The 14,486-nt window shown below is 39.2% G+C and overlaps 1 protein-coding gene across 5 annotated transcripts; it reads left to right on the top strand.

Moving 5' to 3' along the window:
• Window positions 1-4,547: 4,547 nt before the first annotated feature.
• ZNF770 (zinc finger protein 770) lies at window positions 4,548-13,520 on the top strand. Of its 5 annotated transcripts, XM_075151756.1 has the most exons (4): window positions 4,923-4,965; window positions 5,154-5,309; window positions 8,322-8,594; window positions 9,526-13,520. In XM_075151756.1, exon 4 carries the CDS (start codon window positions 9,668-9,670, stop codon window positions 11,858-11,860), a length of 2,193 nt encoding a protein of 730 aa, XP_075007857.1. In that variant the 5' UTR covers window positions 4,923-4,965; window positions 5,154-5,309; window positions 8,322-8,594; window positions 9,526-9,667; the 3' UTR covers window positions 11,861-13,520. The 5 variants fall into 5 exon arrangements, with proteins under 5 accessions (XP_075007860.1, XP_075007859.1, XP_075007861.1 ...); XM_075151759.1 differs by lacking the exons at window positions 4,923-4,965; window positions 5,154-5,309; window positions 8,322-8,594 and adding an exon at window positions 4,548-4,573; XM_075151758.1 differs by lacking the exons at window positions 4,923-4,965; window positions 5,154-5,309; window positions 8,322-8,594 and adding an exon at window positions 4,563-4,594.
• The last annotated feature ends 966 nt before the right edge of the window (window positions 13,521-14,486 follow it).

Raw genomic sequence — 14,486 nt, 5'->3', positions numbered from 1 at the left:
CATTTCAGGATCTTGAAATTCAGTTCTAACCTTTCTTTAAGGAAAGTTTAGGAATTTTTTCATTGTTTATTTTTTTACGCTTTCTTTTCTTTGAAAAAATGAATTAAAAAAAGAATCTTACATGTAACACTATAGCTATCGCTAGAGCCAGACCTGTTTAACCTCTGAGTGCCAAGTCAGACAACAATCATGCAGATTGTTTCAGTATGCTTCTTTTTATTTATCTATTAAATATAACCTAATCTAGATAAATAAAACAGGGATAATGGGTATACCGAAGCACGCACATTCTGCACATTCTCAGTATGTAGAGAATTGTTACAGAGATGTTAAGATTAGTATTCATGGAGGATGAATAGCAATTTCTGGGTGTGGAAGCATCAGAAGGAAAAACCAGCTGGAGAACAGTTACAAGAATGGCATGTATTCAAAGCACCCCCATTAGCAGGTCATCAAGATCCTAGCACATATCTACCTACAGCTTAGCAGGACACCCAGATGAGGACGCAAAGGGCATGAGTGAATCCCAATGACTTGCCACTGTGGGACAGGATGGTGAAAATAATCACAGTCAGGTTACAGAAAGGCATATCCAAAACCAAGATATGTGATGAAGGCATAAGTGAATGACTGAAATTAGTTTAGATTTAAAATAAAACCTTCTTCCACTCCTAGGAGGTCTTGCATTGTTGCTACAATGTTGCAACATTATTTCCTACAAACTGTGCATATTTTATTCTTTAGCATCATAAAAGCAAATAATCGATTCCCTGTGTTCGCAGGGTTTTCTACAAAAACATATTGAATGAATTCACCTGTTTTGTTATAATTGGGCTATAAGATTGAATTTAGTGTTTTGAGATTACACTCTCTGCTAACTCCCAGAACTATACAAGCAGATCCTCAGCTGGCATACATTGCTTCAGCTTCATTAAAATCAAGAGAGCTACAACAATCTACACCAGCTGTGGATCTGCTACATTAATTTGTTATTGGGCACCAGCTATACTCAGCTGCTTGCATTCTTGCTTCAGACCAGAGGAGAGGTTTCATGAAGAACAGACTGCTAAGACTGGATATACATTAAAATGAAAGAGGTGCTTTAAAAAGATATATAATCAGGTGATCTACAATTATTAAACGATTAATTAATTTTCTGAATAACTTTATAAGATGCATGTGGCAAATACGCACTTTTTAGAGCTGGGAAACTGACACCTAGAAGGCTAAGTGACTTCCCTGTGGTCATATGGCGTTTCCAAGCTTTCAGCTATAGACTGTCCCAATCCCCATTTTAACTACAAGACTTGGCTGTCTTTCAGGTTAATAAATGATTCTATGCTGCTGAAGTAATGATCAACACTATTTAAGTGATTTCCTTGAGCATTTAAGCTTAACTGCAAATAAATTTTGTCCTGTAGTGTTAAAATTTGGCTTACTAGTGTTGCAAACTAGGTCAGATATTATTTAGTACCACTGGTGACGAGACTGATTTGATTTCTAATAGTGCTAAACTAAGAAGTAGTGATTCTTCTACAGTTGTTTCTAGATATCAAAAAATACATCTCAAGGACAGTTCTGTAGAGATACTGGGGCCTGCAAAATTATCATATGCTTAGGCCTGTAAATGCTGCCAACTCCTCTTTCATTAATGTATACAAAATTCATGAGTAAACAATTTTTCTTTTGATATAGCAACAGGATTTCTATCTTTATTCATCAACAGGGAGGGAGAAGTGATTGGGTGTATCTTCTACCCAAAACCAGAATTATGATTATCAAATTCTCTGTTTTATTATTGTTTAATCAGCTGGCATCATACTGCAATGGCTTGTACTACATAAGCTGCGCATCAGTGAAAGATGACTGATTCCCAGGTTAATTCATTCCTTTAAAAAAAGAGAGACACATCAATAACTACTCTGATTCTGTCTTTCTCTTTGTTTCATTGCAAGTAGGAAGAGTTCTATCCATGAGTGAGGAGCATAGGATTGGGCAAGGATGAGGTCCCCAGTGCAATCTAAGTGACAATTACGTACCCACATCCTTTATTGAGGCTGTTTAGAGTAGCCTGTTAGCAATCTGAAGGTAACTTAAAAGCTCAAAACCAAACAAAATATCCCAGCAAAGAAACCTGGGTGAAAACTTTTCTCTGCATTAGTGTTGACAAAAGACAAAATGTAGGCAGACCTTTTCTGAATTATTTTGTGAGTAGCAGGGATTTGGATCATGCACGTGTTGGAAAAGAAAGCTGAAACTTGACTTTGTAAGCTGAGTTCCTCACTGCCACCTGGTTCTCAGCTTTCTTACAGCCTTGACTTCCAGCAAGCATATCCAAATAGTTTTGAAACAGCCATGCTATTGGGAGTTTCCTCAGCATACACGATTGCCTCTTGAATTCCCAGTAGGGCTGGGAGACAGAGCTCAACACACAGAGCAGAAAGACAATAAAAATTACTTCAGCTACCTCTTCTGCTGGACACCGGAGAAATCCAATGAAGACATATTAGCTGTTCTGTGCTAACGCAGCTGCTCTCCAGGACAGCTTCTAGGGTGTTTCTCCCTATTATACCGAAGGGTTCAGCCCTCCACTGATTTAAATATTTGATTTGTTGTCTGTTCTGTTCTGCCCTCTTCCATTCCTCCTGCTAGGAGTCAGATCCTAACCTCACCCATCACACAGAGGTGGAATCTCAGAAAAAGGACAGCTGAAGGAAAAGTATGAGTGAGCTAGCACTTCTGTTTTTCTAAGAAATAAATTATGTGCAAGTAATTATTTTTGTTTAATTCCAGTCTGCATGAACAAAAGAAAGAAAATAAGCAAAGCTCTTAGGAAAATGCATCTATATTAAAAAAATAAACCTTTAATAAAGTGTTATCTAAAGAATGACTTATTTTGTCTTCAGTGTTGCAAATTCACTCACAAAGATGGTCTAACCAATTGTCTAATTTTAAAAAGGTGGAATTTTGTGGGTTTTGGTGGGTTATTGTCTTTTTTTTTGAGAGGAATACATAAAAGACATCTTCTACTGGCCCTCTGTAACTCCTGGGCTAGGGCAGATTTCTTAAAAACAAAACAAAACAAAACAAATCAACAACAGCAACAAACCCAAGAAAAAAATCTACAGCCTGTCTTTATGTGACAATTCTGATAAAGTTTGAGTAAGATTTGACAGATAGAGTCCATATTGAGCTGTTCACACAGGTGGCTGAGTCAAAACTCTGATGACTGGAATTCCTCTGTCCCAATGGGGCTACAACCTAACCAGCTTCATCCATGTCCTTGTGCTTTGTGAACAGGCTTTTATGGTGAATATCTTACACTTTGCTCTGCTATCTGCATGTTCTTTTATGAGGTAGAATCACAGAATCATAGCGTGGTTTGGGTTGGCAGGGACCTTTAAAGATCATCTAGTCCAACCCCCTGCTGTGGGCAGGGACATCTTTCACTAGATCAGGTTGCTCAAAGCCAGGTCCAGCCTGACCTTGAACACTTCCAGGGATGGGGCATCCACAGCTTCTCTGGGCAACCTGGTCCAGTGTCTTGCCACCCTCACTGTAAAATATTTCTTCTTTATGCCTGATCTAAATCTGCCCTCTTTCAGTTTAAAACTGTTGCCCCTTGTCCTGTCACTATGGTGCTTGGTGAAAAGTCTGTCCCCGTCTTTCTTTTAAGCCCCCTTTAAGTACTGAAAGGCTGCAACAAGGTCTCCCCAAAGCCTTCTCTTCTCCAGGCTGAACAACCCCAACTCTCTCAGCCTTTCCTCACAGGAGAGGTGTTCCAGCCATTTTCGTGGCCTCCTCTGGACCCGCTCTAACAGGTCCATGTCTGTCTTGTGCCAGGGACCCCAGAGCTGGACACAGGACTCAACTGCAAACAGTTTCTACCTTTTTCTGGATGTTTTTGGCCCTTTGCCTGGTGTTTCTCTGAGGTAACCTCAGCCAAGCTGCGCTCACTGAGGGGGCTCCGGCTGCCGCTGGGACCCCTGTCTGTCCTTCAGCCCATGAGCTCCTGCACGTGCGCGATCCCTCTCTCCTGCAGAGGCGGCAAAACTCTGCAGAACCGTTACCTCCGTGCGCATGCGTTATTGAACGTCGTTCTGGACTTCCCAGGGAAATGCGCCTTTCCCCCTTCCCTTCAGGGCACCACTTCCCAGCCTTTAGGCCGCAGGGTTTGGCCTTAGGGTGCGTTTGTCACACGCAGGGTAGTTCCGCCACCATGCTTCAGCTGCAAACCCCACAGCGCCGGGAATCGCTCTTTGCTGTTAGGATGCTGAGGCAGAAAATACATCTTATTTGTAGGGAGTAACGTGTCACCAAGAATTCATCAGCAGAGACAGGGGACATTTTCTGCCCGGACAGAAATAAAGTCGAGGGCCGCCCTCCCCGCCCCTCGGCCCGGCCCCAGCACCGGCCTGGCCGAGGCCCGGCCCGGCGCCTCAGAGCGGCGGAAGGCGGGGCCGGATTGCGCGGGGGAACGGAAAGCTCCGGCCCGGGTTTCCCGGCGTCCCGGTGCCATCCGGGGGGAAGAGTTTAGGCGGCAGCAACCGCGGGAGGGATGAGGAAGGTGGAGGTGCCGTAGCTGCTTCTCCAGGTCGCTCCCTTCTTCGCCCCCGGTCGCCGCCTGCCGCCCTTCCCCTCGGCCGGCGGTCAGCACCGCTGCGGGCTCCGCCGCGGGCCCGGGGCGCTGGGCCGGCCCCGGCCCCGGCGCGGCGCTGCCGGCCGCCAGTGCCGCGCGTCGGGGCAGAGCTCCGGGGCAGAGCCCCTGGGCATCGCCGGGCGCGGGTGCCGGTGCCGGGCTGTGCCGTGCCCGCCTCGCCGGCGGGCGGGGGCGCACTGCGCGCTGGGAGAGCCGCGGCGGGGGCGGGCGGCCGCGGGCCGGGCCGGCGCGGCCCCAGCAGGGAGCCCGCTTTCCGCCGTGGGGAAGCCGCCCGCCGCTGTGCGCCTGTTCGCGGTCCGCTTTCTGTAAGAGCCGCCTCGCTAATTGCTTTTAAGTTCTTAACTGGATTTAAGTGTGTCCTGCTGGGGGGTGTCTGTGGGGCGTGGTGGGGGTGTCAGTCCCGCGGGTCTCGGGCCCCTTCAGCGGAACTTAGGTTTGTCCTTAAACCAGCCCCGCTTCACCGTCATATATCTTTTATTTTGTTTTGCTTCAGAAAATGTTTTGAAAAATAGGGGAGAACGAGAGGCGTTAGCTTTGAGGAGCAGTAATGCGTGATGTGGATTTCTGTATAACTACAGGTGAAGGTTGCATTTCTGGTGAAATTCGTTCCCCCATGGCAGCAATCTGAACTTTTCCCTGGGGAGAGCTGGTGAGGAGACCCGGCGTGCAGTGTGTTTGTCTCAGGGCTCTCATGCTCTCTCTGTTGCATGCTATGTGTTTCATAAACCAGCAGCTAGATTTTCACTTCTCTGTTTTGTAGCTAATGTTGTAAGAAGCATCTTATGTTTCTTCACACATTTATTATTATAATTAATTTTCTTGTAATTGTGTCTGGAAAGCTATAAGCATTAGCTTATCTCAAAGGTTTGAGGATATACTAATAACAGTGCAGAAGAATCATTCAGTGGCAAATTTGGAAATATATTGCATTTTCAATTCTTAAGTGGTTTGTTTTGAATTATATTAATGAGTCGTATGAAAACAAGCCAGAATATTCATCTTGTATAGGTCAGCTATATGAGTGTGGGAGTTTGAGAAATGTTTGTACAACCTTTTTTGGAGACCTCTGGTGTTGGAGGCAGAGCGATCTCCCCACACAACTTATTTGTATGCTCATTAAGAAAAACTTTGCAACGGTAAGGACAATAATGTATTTAAATCCTCTCTGCTATAATTTGAATCAATTTCTAGTCACAACTATAAATGGCTTGGGGTACAGCCTATTTCCATTTTCTTCAAAGCTGGCTCTTATGTTTGGTTTTGGTTTGGGTTTTTTGTTCTTTTTAATCAGGTCTTCTCCTTTTTAACTTAAACATTCCCAGTTACTTTAATCTTTTCCTGTATATTATGCATTTAAGCTCTGATCATTCTTGATCCTCTTCTCTGGACTCATTCCAATTAGTTCATACACTTGACTCAATTTGAAGAGCAGTATTCAAAACTGCATAGAGTACTGCAGCTGAATTCTAAACAGTAGTGAGTAGTATGGAAGATTTATGTGCTATCAAAACTTTACTTCTGTTCATGCATCCTGGTATGGATGGCATGTTGTTGGCATATTCAGCTTCTGTTCCAACTTAGACTTCAGGTCTTTTCTGCAGAAGTAAAACCTAGTAAGTTGTTCCCCTTCCAGTTGATTATTCCTGCCTAAGTAGAAAAGCTTGCACTTTCCTTCCCAGTTTTTTTTGTTTGTTTTATGTTTTTTTTTAAAAACCTTCTCTGATTAGTAGAGACTGGATTAGAATTCAGAATTTTCTTCCATCATGTTTTCATTTTGTTGCAGCTTGCTGCCATCTGTAATATTAATAAACATAATATTTACTTAATCACTAAATAATACTAGACTTAGGAGGGTCCTCTGTGGACCTTCAGTGGCCTACATTACTTCTTAACTCTATTTTTCTGCATGACTTTGCAGCCAAGATGAAAAGTAGTGTCAATTTAATATTAAATGGACCTATGCCACAAACTAAATCCATATCACATAGGGAGGTACGTTTTCTGACTCTAATTAGGACAAGCCTGTGTAGTTCCAAGGCTGGCAGGAGACAATATTCCAAGCTTGTCTTTTGCTCTTTGATCTTTAGCAGCAGTATTCCTTAGATTTGCAAGGCACAGAGCACCCTGAAATAGATGTGGAGAAGTCTGTCCTTAGTAAATAGGATTTAAAATATATTTGGGCCACACAGTAATGCCCATTTTAGCTCCTTTCTCCTTCCCCTGCATCCCCTAAGTTTACCTTATCTAAGCCTTTAGTCTTTCACAGGGCAAGAAGACCACAGCAAGCAGCTCTACTCTGCTTTTGACACCTTGTACTACAGCACATTTTCCTCATTCACCAGTCAGAATCTTTAAAAAATTTATAAGCTAGATACAAAATCCCTTGTGTAATATGCCACAGCTGTCTCTTACTTCGGACTTTTTTTCTTTGCATGTCACTATACTGTTTGAGCACTTTCCTGATGTGTAAATTAGATCTGTATGACAGTATGTTAACTAAAATTCATCAGTCTTTACAGTTCTTTCTCAGGAGGTTTTCCTTCCTTGCTAATGGAGGCTGCCTTGAGCTGTACAGAAACTTCTAGCATAGCAGAGAAGCTTTTCGCCTTTTCTCAGCCTACCTGTCTCTAGCTTCACAGTAGCACAAACTAGAAAGCATTTGGTGTCACACACTTACTCTCTCTAAACTCTCTGCCTTCACGTGATGTGACAACAACTGGGAGGAAAAGGGGGTCTCCTAAGAGTGTTGTGTTTTCTTTCTTGCATCTTCAAAAGATGACTGAAACTGAGTAGCTGTTAAAATTCTACGGGAAAAGAGAATAAGAAAGGAAAAGTTGACTTTCTCAACTGCTTCATAGCATTGATAAGGCCTATCCTGAACGAGATCAGTGAGATTAGGTAACTCTTCAGTGTAGTGACAACTGCATCTAAGGCATACATCCAGAAGTTATTTAATAAGGCCCACAATTATGTAGGAACATATCTATTAGAGGTGGAATGATCCTACCAGATAACCAGGTTTCTTTCCATTAAACTTAAGAAAAATTTTGATTCACCAGATATTTTCAGTCTGTTGGGCATATGCCTTGAATCTCATTGTAACTTGCTTTAAATTGCAGTAGACTTTGCATGGGCTTTTCAGATACTTCCGAATTTTTAAAAACTAGGGACATTAACTCTTTGTGAAGAGACAGGGCTTTTAGAGACACTGAATTACTTTTTATTCTGCTGGTGTGTAGCAAGAATGTACAACTTGTGAGTTGTAGTATCAAAATACCACAAATTATAGTTAGTAGAAATGTATTGTGTATCTCAAAGTTATAACAAGTCGTAACTATTATGCTGTTGCTTTAAAGTTTGCTCCCTCCATCCCTTTTCTTTTTTATAGGTAATACCACACAGGTATTTTTATTCTGTTGTTCTTACTAGTCTTGTGGACTGGAATACTTAATCTGTCTTAGATGCTGCAACGTAGGAAGGATGTGACCAATTGAAATTAGTCCAGAGACGATTAAAAAGACTAATCAGTTCTTTTTTTTTTTTTTTAAGTCGACCTAAAAGCAATACTGAGAAAAACCAGAATTTTCCTAGTTAAGGAAAAAAAAAAAAAGAGGAAAGGAGCTTTTGAATACATAAAGTTGTGACAGAGAACACTTTTTAGTTATTTTCCAGGTTCACAGGGGGAAGGACAATGAAAATAACTTTGTAGTAAAGAAAGGCTCGGCAGAGTGCAAGGAGAAGCTTTGTAAGAGGGCGACTCATTGGAGCGGGAATCCTGCTAAGGTTAAGGAACCTCCTTCAGCTGAAGTGAAGACCACTTTGGAGGCTGTCTAGACATGAGTTGGCTTCATAGTGGAAGGCTTGGACTAAATGGTTGCTTGAGGTCCTTTCTAGCTGTTCCTGTGAATATTTTAATAACTTTTCATGCACTCAGGTACTTGCAAAGTTATTGTTTCTTTTTTGCAAGTCATTAGGCCTTAGCTGAGACACAGCAGCTTAGGGTGTTTCGTCTGTTGAAAATTCAAGGAAAATTAAAACTGACTATTTCATGATTCTGGTTTAGACTAAAATATTCATTATGATGAATTATGATAACAACCTCTGTATTTATGATGACTTCAGAGTATACGCATGGTTAGGTACCACAACTGATATTCTAGCTCTGTGGTGAGATAGTGAACATAGCCTGTGTTCATCCTTGTTTTGGGGAGTATCCTCGTTCTGGTTGTAGTCTATGGTTAGTGTGTTGCTCTTGCTGACTGGTTCTGGTGTTTGCCATTTTGAGATAAAGCAAAAATGATTATTGTTTCTTCTGGATACAGTTGGTATTCACAGAAATGTGAATAGTAACTTTGTACTGAGTTTCAATGTATTGTTAATTTTTACTTCTCACTAACACGGGATTCATTTAATTTTTATTTCTGAAGCCCAAGAATCCCGAGTTCTTATCTCTTTCTCTCATCTTCATAAACATTGTATCTGGGATTTAGAATTACTGCTGTAGGGAAGAAATTTATTACAGTAAGTTTTTGTGTGGTTTTTTTTTTTAAAGAATATTTGTATATAACCTAATTATCATAGTGTAGCTGAACTGTATATTATTTGGAAGTAACATGCAGGACTAAACAGTATCTGTTTACAGCACAGATGACTTGACTTGTTTGTTTCTTCTGGAAAGTAGTCTAGTTTTTCCATATCATGTAACATAACAAGTGATTACTCTGTTATGAGGAAAGCATTTTAAGCTAAGTTAAATCAGGAGTATTCTAATCTAGATGCTTTTGGTCTTTTATGTAGAAAATGAGAAAATTTTAGGCAATTATCTATTAATATAGACTAAAATAATACTCTCTTTCTTATTTTAGGGACCTGTGGGATTTAAGAATATCTCTCCTAAGAAAATTTGCTGCTTCTACAGCCTTCAATCTTAGTATGCAATTGATGATTTCACTTGAAATACCTAGCTGAAGAAACTAACAGTAGGCAAGGTGTAATTGCTTTTTAAAAATGTTAAAAGTTCAGCAGTGTGTAACAGCTGACAGGATACCTAAGAAAAAGCCATATATTTGTGACATTTGCTATAAACAGTTTGAAACTCCATCAAAATTAGCGAGGCATTATCTGATACATACTGGTCAAAAGCCATTTGAATGTCATGTGTGCCATAAAACATTTAGGCAGCTAGTCCACCTGGAGAGGCATCAGTTAACCCATAATCTGCCTTTTAAGTGTATTGTTTGTCACAGAAACTTCAAAAACTTAATCACTTTCTTAAAGCATCAGCAGCTTCATAATGAAAATTATCAGAATGGTACCAAACAAGCAAAAAATTCTGTGAATTTTGAGCAAGACAGGGTCACTTACGGCATATTTCGATGTTCTATGTGCTGGAAGTCTTTTACAACTGAAGAGAGGTGGATGCTGCATCAGTGCCTGAAGGCAGATCATATATGTGGTACCAGAAGGAGAAAGAAAACTCATGCTTGTGAATCATGTAACAAGACATTTCCATCAAGATCTAAGCTAGAAAGACACTTCCTTATTCACACTGGCCAGAAACCTTTTAAGTGTTCTTCATGCGGTAAATCTTTCAGACAGTCAACGCACTTGAAAATCCATCAGCTCACACACACAGAAGAAAGGCCTTTTCAGTGCTGCTTTTGTCAGAAGGGGTTTAAAATACAGAGCAAGCTCATGAAGCACAAACAGCTCCATGCCAGAAATAAGACTTTCCCCAATATTTTATACAAAGCAAAGACTCTTAAATATCCCAGGCCACAGAACCTGTTGGAAGGAAAGAGGGATAGTTTTGAGAATGCTGACGCTTACGAGTCGCAGGAGAATGACCCACATGATGTTCACTCAATTTATATTGTACCCTTTCAGTGCCCAGCATGTGAGCAGTGTTTTGAAACGGAGCAGGTTCTAAATTTGCACAAATGTTGTTATCTGAGAGATGGCAAAAGTTCAAATAATGGTACAACAGCATGCAGCCACACGGTCAGCATGAAAAATAAATTCCTGATGAAGCTGAAGCATACTGGAGGAAAGGCAACAGATTTTTCTTTGACTGACAGAAAAAAAATAAAATCAGGTCACTTTAAAAGTCCTGACCTGGTTGCAGCTAGAGATCAGCGTTCTGATCAGCGTGCTTCCACTAAACCTTTCAAGGATTGCCATAGCAAGCTTGACATGCACAAGGCACTTAGTAATCGGATGAAAAGAACGTTTGTTGTGCCATTACCTTGGCAAGAGCACCCGCAACCTCACGACTTTGGAATTAATTTAAAAGGTATGCTTACTGGTGAAAGCATGTTAAACATCGATGATTCACTGCATAATAAAGATGATGCTTTTTATGGTTCATCAGATGATGGTTTCTTTGATAATCCAGAAGTACTTCACTGTGCTTTTTCAGCTTCTGCTAAAAATATACATAACAGACACAAAGTGTGTAAATGTGACAGATGTGAAAAAATCTTTCCATCTTCATCCAAACTTCAAAGACACTATCTTACACACACGGGACAGAAGCCCTTTGGCTGTAATGTTTGTGGGAAGACATTTAGACAGTCAGCTCACTTAAAAAGACATCAGCTCACCCATACTGAAAAGAGACTGTATAAAAGCCCTGTTTGCCAGGTAGAATTTGAAAACCTGAACAAACTTTTCAATCATCAGGGAGATCACATTGAATTTAAGTCTTCTCAGCCTGTGGGTTGTTCGGGTTATTCTCAAACACCTTTACAGGCATCTGGCTTTGAAGAATTTGAGCTGATTCAGTCAAACCAAGCAGCTGAAATCAAAGTTGAAATCGAGTCAGGGGACTTTGTTCTTGACACCACCAGTAGAAACACACAGCCTTATTTGTGTAGTAAATTGCTGGAAACAGAGCAAAGCTGTTGCAGCAATTGGCATGATTTTTCTGAAGGTACTGAAAAAAGTGAAGTTGTTAACAAATTGTATCAATGCAGTATCTGCTTTAAAACTTTTAAATCACCTTCTAAGCTTGAAAGACATTACCTAATGCATGCTGGACAGAAGCCATTTGAATGTTTAGTTTGTGGTAAAAATTTCAGACAGGCCCCACATTTGAAAAGACATCACCTTATTCACTTTAAAGAGAGCTTAAAGCTGAGTTCCACTGAGCAACAACCGAAGAATATATTGTTTTTATCAAAACGGGATAATGCCCTATGAAATTATGTATTAAAATTTTTGGTTGCATAATTATTAAAAGGCTTATGTTAGACCGAAGAATTGACTGAAGGTGATTATCTTTTTGTGTTATGGAGATGAGCTGGTGAAGAGTTAATTTACTGTCTTCAGAACTATCTACTTGATATAATTTGTGATGAACGTGAGAAGACGTTTAAAACAAAAAAAAAATGCAACAAAAAAGCCACTTTGCATTTCTTTTCCTAAATTAATTTATAAATACACATTCTTACTGTATTAATAGTGTTGCAGCAATCTGCAGTGCTCCATGAATCAGATATTTTAAAAGTATACTTTTTACCGTACAGTATTTTATGACATGCTGTCCAATGATAACTATCAGAAAAGTAAAGATAAAAAGGTAATTTCCAGAATACAGAAAAAACATCCTTTTACTTTCTTCTGGCTCCCTATATGTTGCAAACAAAGGACACTTGCTGTATTTATTTCATACTTTTAAAAAAAAGTAAGTTATTTTTAGATAGAAGATGCAAAAAAGAAAGTAGAAAAAGGGGGAAAAGTTCTATGAGAAAAAATGTTGATGTGACATTCTAGAACAGTAAATAGAAAAAATTTAACTGCTTTGTAATGTGCTGGGAGATCTATGGATGAGGAATTAGATCTTTTCCCTTTTTATGATAAAATATAAGTAGACAATAGCAGGGTTTATAATCAGTTAATCCATTTAACCGCTTCATTATCTCCACTTCTTTGTATATCCCTTTCCTTTTCTAGCTAATTCATACAATAGTGAACTATTTTTCTGCAAGAAAAGAGGACAAGAAATTATCATTAATATTACAAACAGGCTTACTATCTCTTCCAGTCTCTTTTCCTTCTAGTGTACATATTGCACCAGTAAAAGAAATGTTCTCTGAGATGTGATAATAACTCAGACAAGCAGTTTTGTCAGGAATTCATGTTCTCGTTACATTAAATATAAGAGACTGAAAATTACTTTTAGCTCAAATTAAGTAATTCCGATTTTGTATTAATAGAATCTGTAGTTATACTTTCTGGTAAGTAGAGAGCTTTGCCCATTTTGCCTGTGGGGCTGGCAAGAAGTGTAAGTGCAGTGGAGCTTTATTCATTATGAACAAGAATGAAGTTTGTTTTTTTTTTCCTCTGCAAAAACTACCTTTTAGGGTATTTTCCTTTGTCATACAACTTCTGAATAGTTGAAACCTGAAGTTTTTAATCCTATTTCTAAATTAACATATCTGTAAGATACATGGCATTCTTTTCACTATTTAAATAGATCCATATTTATTTAAATAAAATGGTTTTGATTTTGGTTTTTTTTACATTTTTGAAGTGATTTATCTAGGTTTTGCTGTGGCATGAGCTTTGTAGTATTTGGTATAAATGAAGTGAAGGGAGTTTTTATTTTATTTTCGTACATGTTATTCTTTCCCATTTTCAGAGAGAATAAAAGATACTCAGAAACAGTCTGTAGTTACTGTGATTTTTGTATGACAGATGAATTCAGTACGTTAATAATGACTATAGTTATATATTGAGATTTTTTCTCCCTATGTGAATTGTTTCATATTGAAAGACAGAATACTGTATAAAATGTTTTGAAAGTGTATTGTAGAGCTCTTTTAAAATACTTGTAATAAACTATTTTATTTATGTTGTACTTTTATTGTATACTTTATGTGCAAACCAGAGTTTTGAAACTACATAACATTCAATACGCAGAAAAGTTTAGTACTGCATATCAAAATAACTAAATTTGCATGTTAGAACAATAGGTTTTGTCTCACATATTTTCTGTTATAAAATAGGAATATGTTTAAAGATAGTAAGATCTTTCTTAAGGAGTCACAGGAATTTTAAAAAATGCTATGTTTGAGACTAACGTTCAGAGAACACTAAACTTGGTATGTTTTGAAAATATAAATTTGAGTAAAATGAGGGGAAGGTAATACAGAAAGCTACTTTTCAGGGATGAATAGACATATGCGGGAAGTATTACTGTCTGATTAATTTGGAAACTAATGCAATCTTTGGGCTCCATGGGATTTCAGAAGGGCAGTAAGGGCCACTTTGTTTGTCTGGCGCTCAACCCCTTTATGAAAAGTTTTGTGTCAGTATAAATTCACAATTTTAGGGGGATTATAGCATAAACTAGCTAGAAAGGGGTAAAGCGGTTTCTAAGAGTCAGGAGAAAAGAATCTAAGGTTGAAATCCTGTCTCTTTTGAAGTTAACAGTAAAATTCTTGAAGTACCTTTGAGAATTTGAGCTAGAATGGTTTTCCCAGTGTTAACAATAACACTTTGTGATGTTCATTAGTATGTTAGTCATTTTCCGTAATGCTTCAAGGCAAGGTCAAGCCATCAGTCTTTGAAGTATCTCTGGTGGCAGAGACATTGCCTGTAGTTTTGTTAGAATGACCTGATGGCTAATAGTAATAATCTCATAGTACTGAAGTAGTGGATTTTTTTAAGACTATATGCAGAACCAAAGCATATTTTAAACAGGAAAACAGTGGATCCTCCTGTGTTAATATTGAGCTCCCCCCAAGGAGAACTTCTCAAACTGCTTGGATTCAGCTTTGAGGTAGTTTGATGTGGAATAAAAGAAAGGTCAAATATTTTAAAA

Source organism: Calonectris borealis, chromosome 5, assembly GCF_964195595.1.
Source record: "Calonectris borealis chromosome 5, bCalBor7.hap1.2, whole genome shotgun sequence".
Lineage (NCBI taxonomy): Eukaryota > Metazoa > Chordata > Aves > Procellariiformes > Procellariidae > Calonectris > Calonectris borealis.
This window is presented reverse-complemented; position numbering and strand designations above follow the sequence as displayed.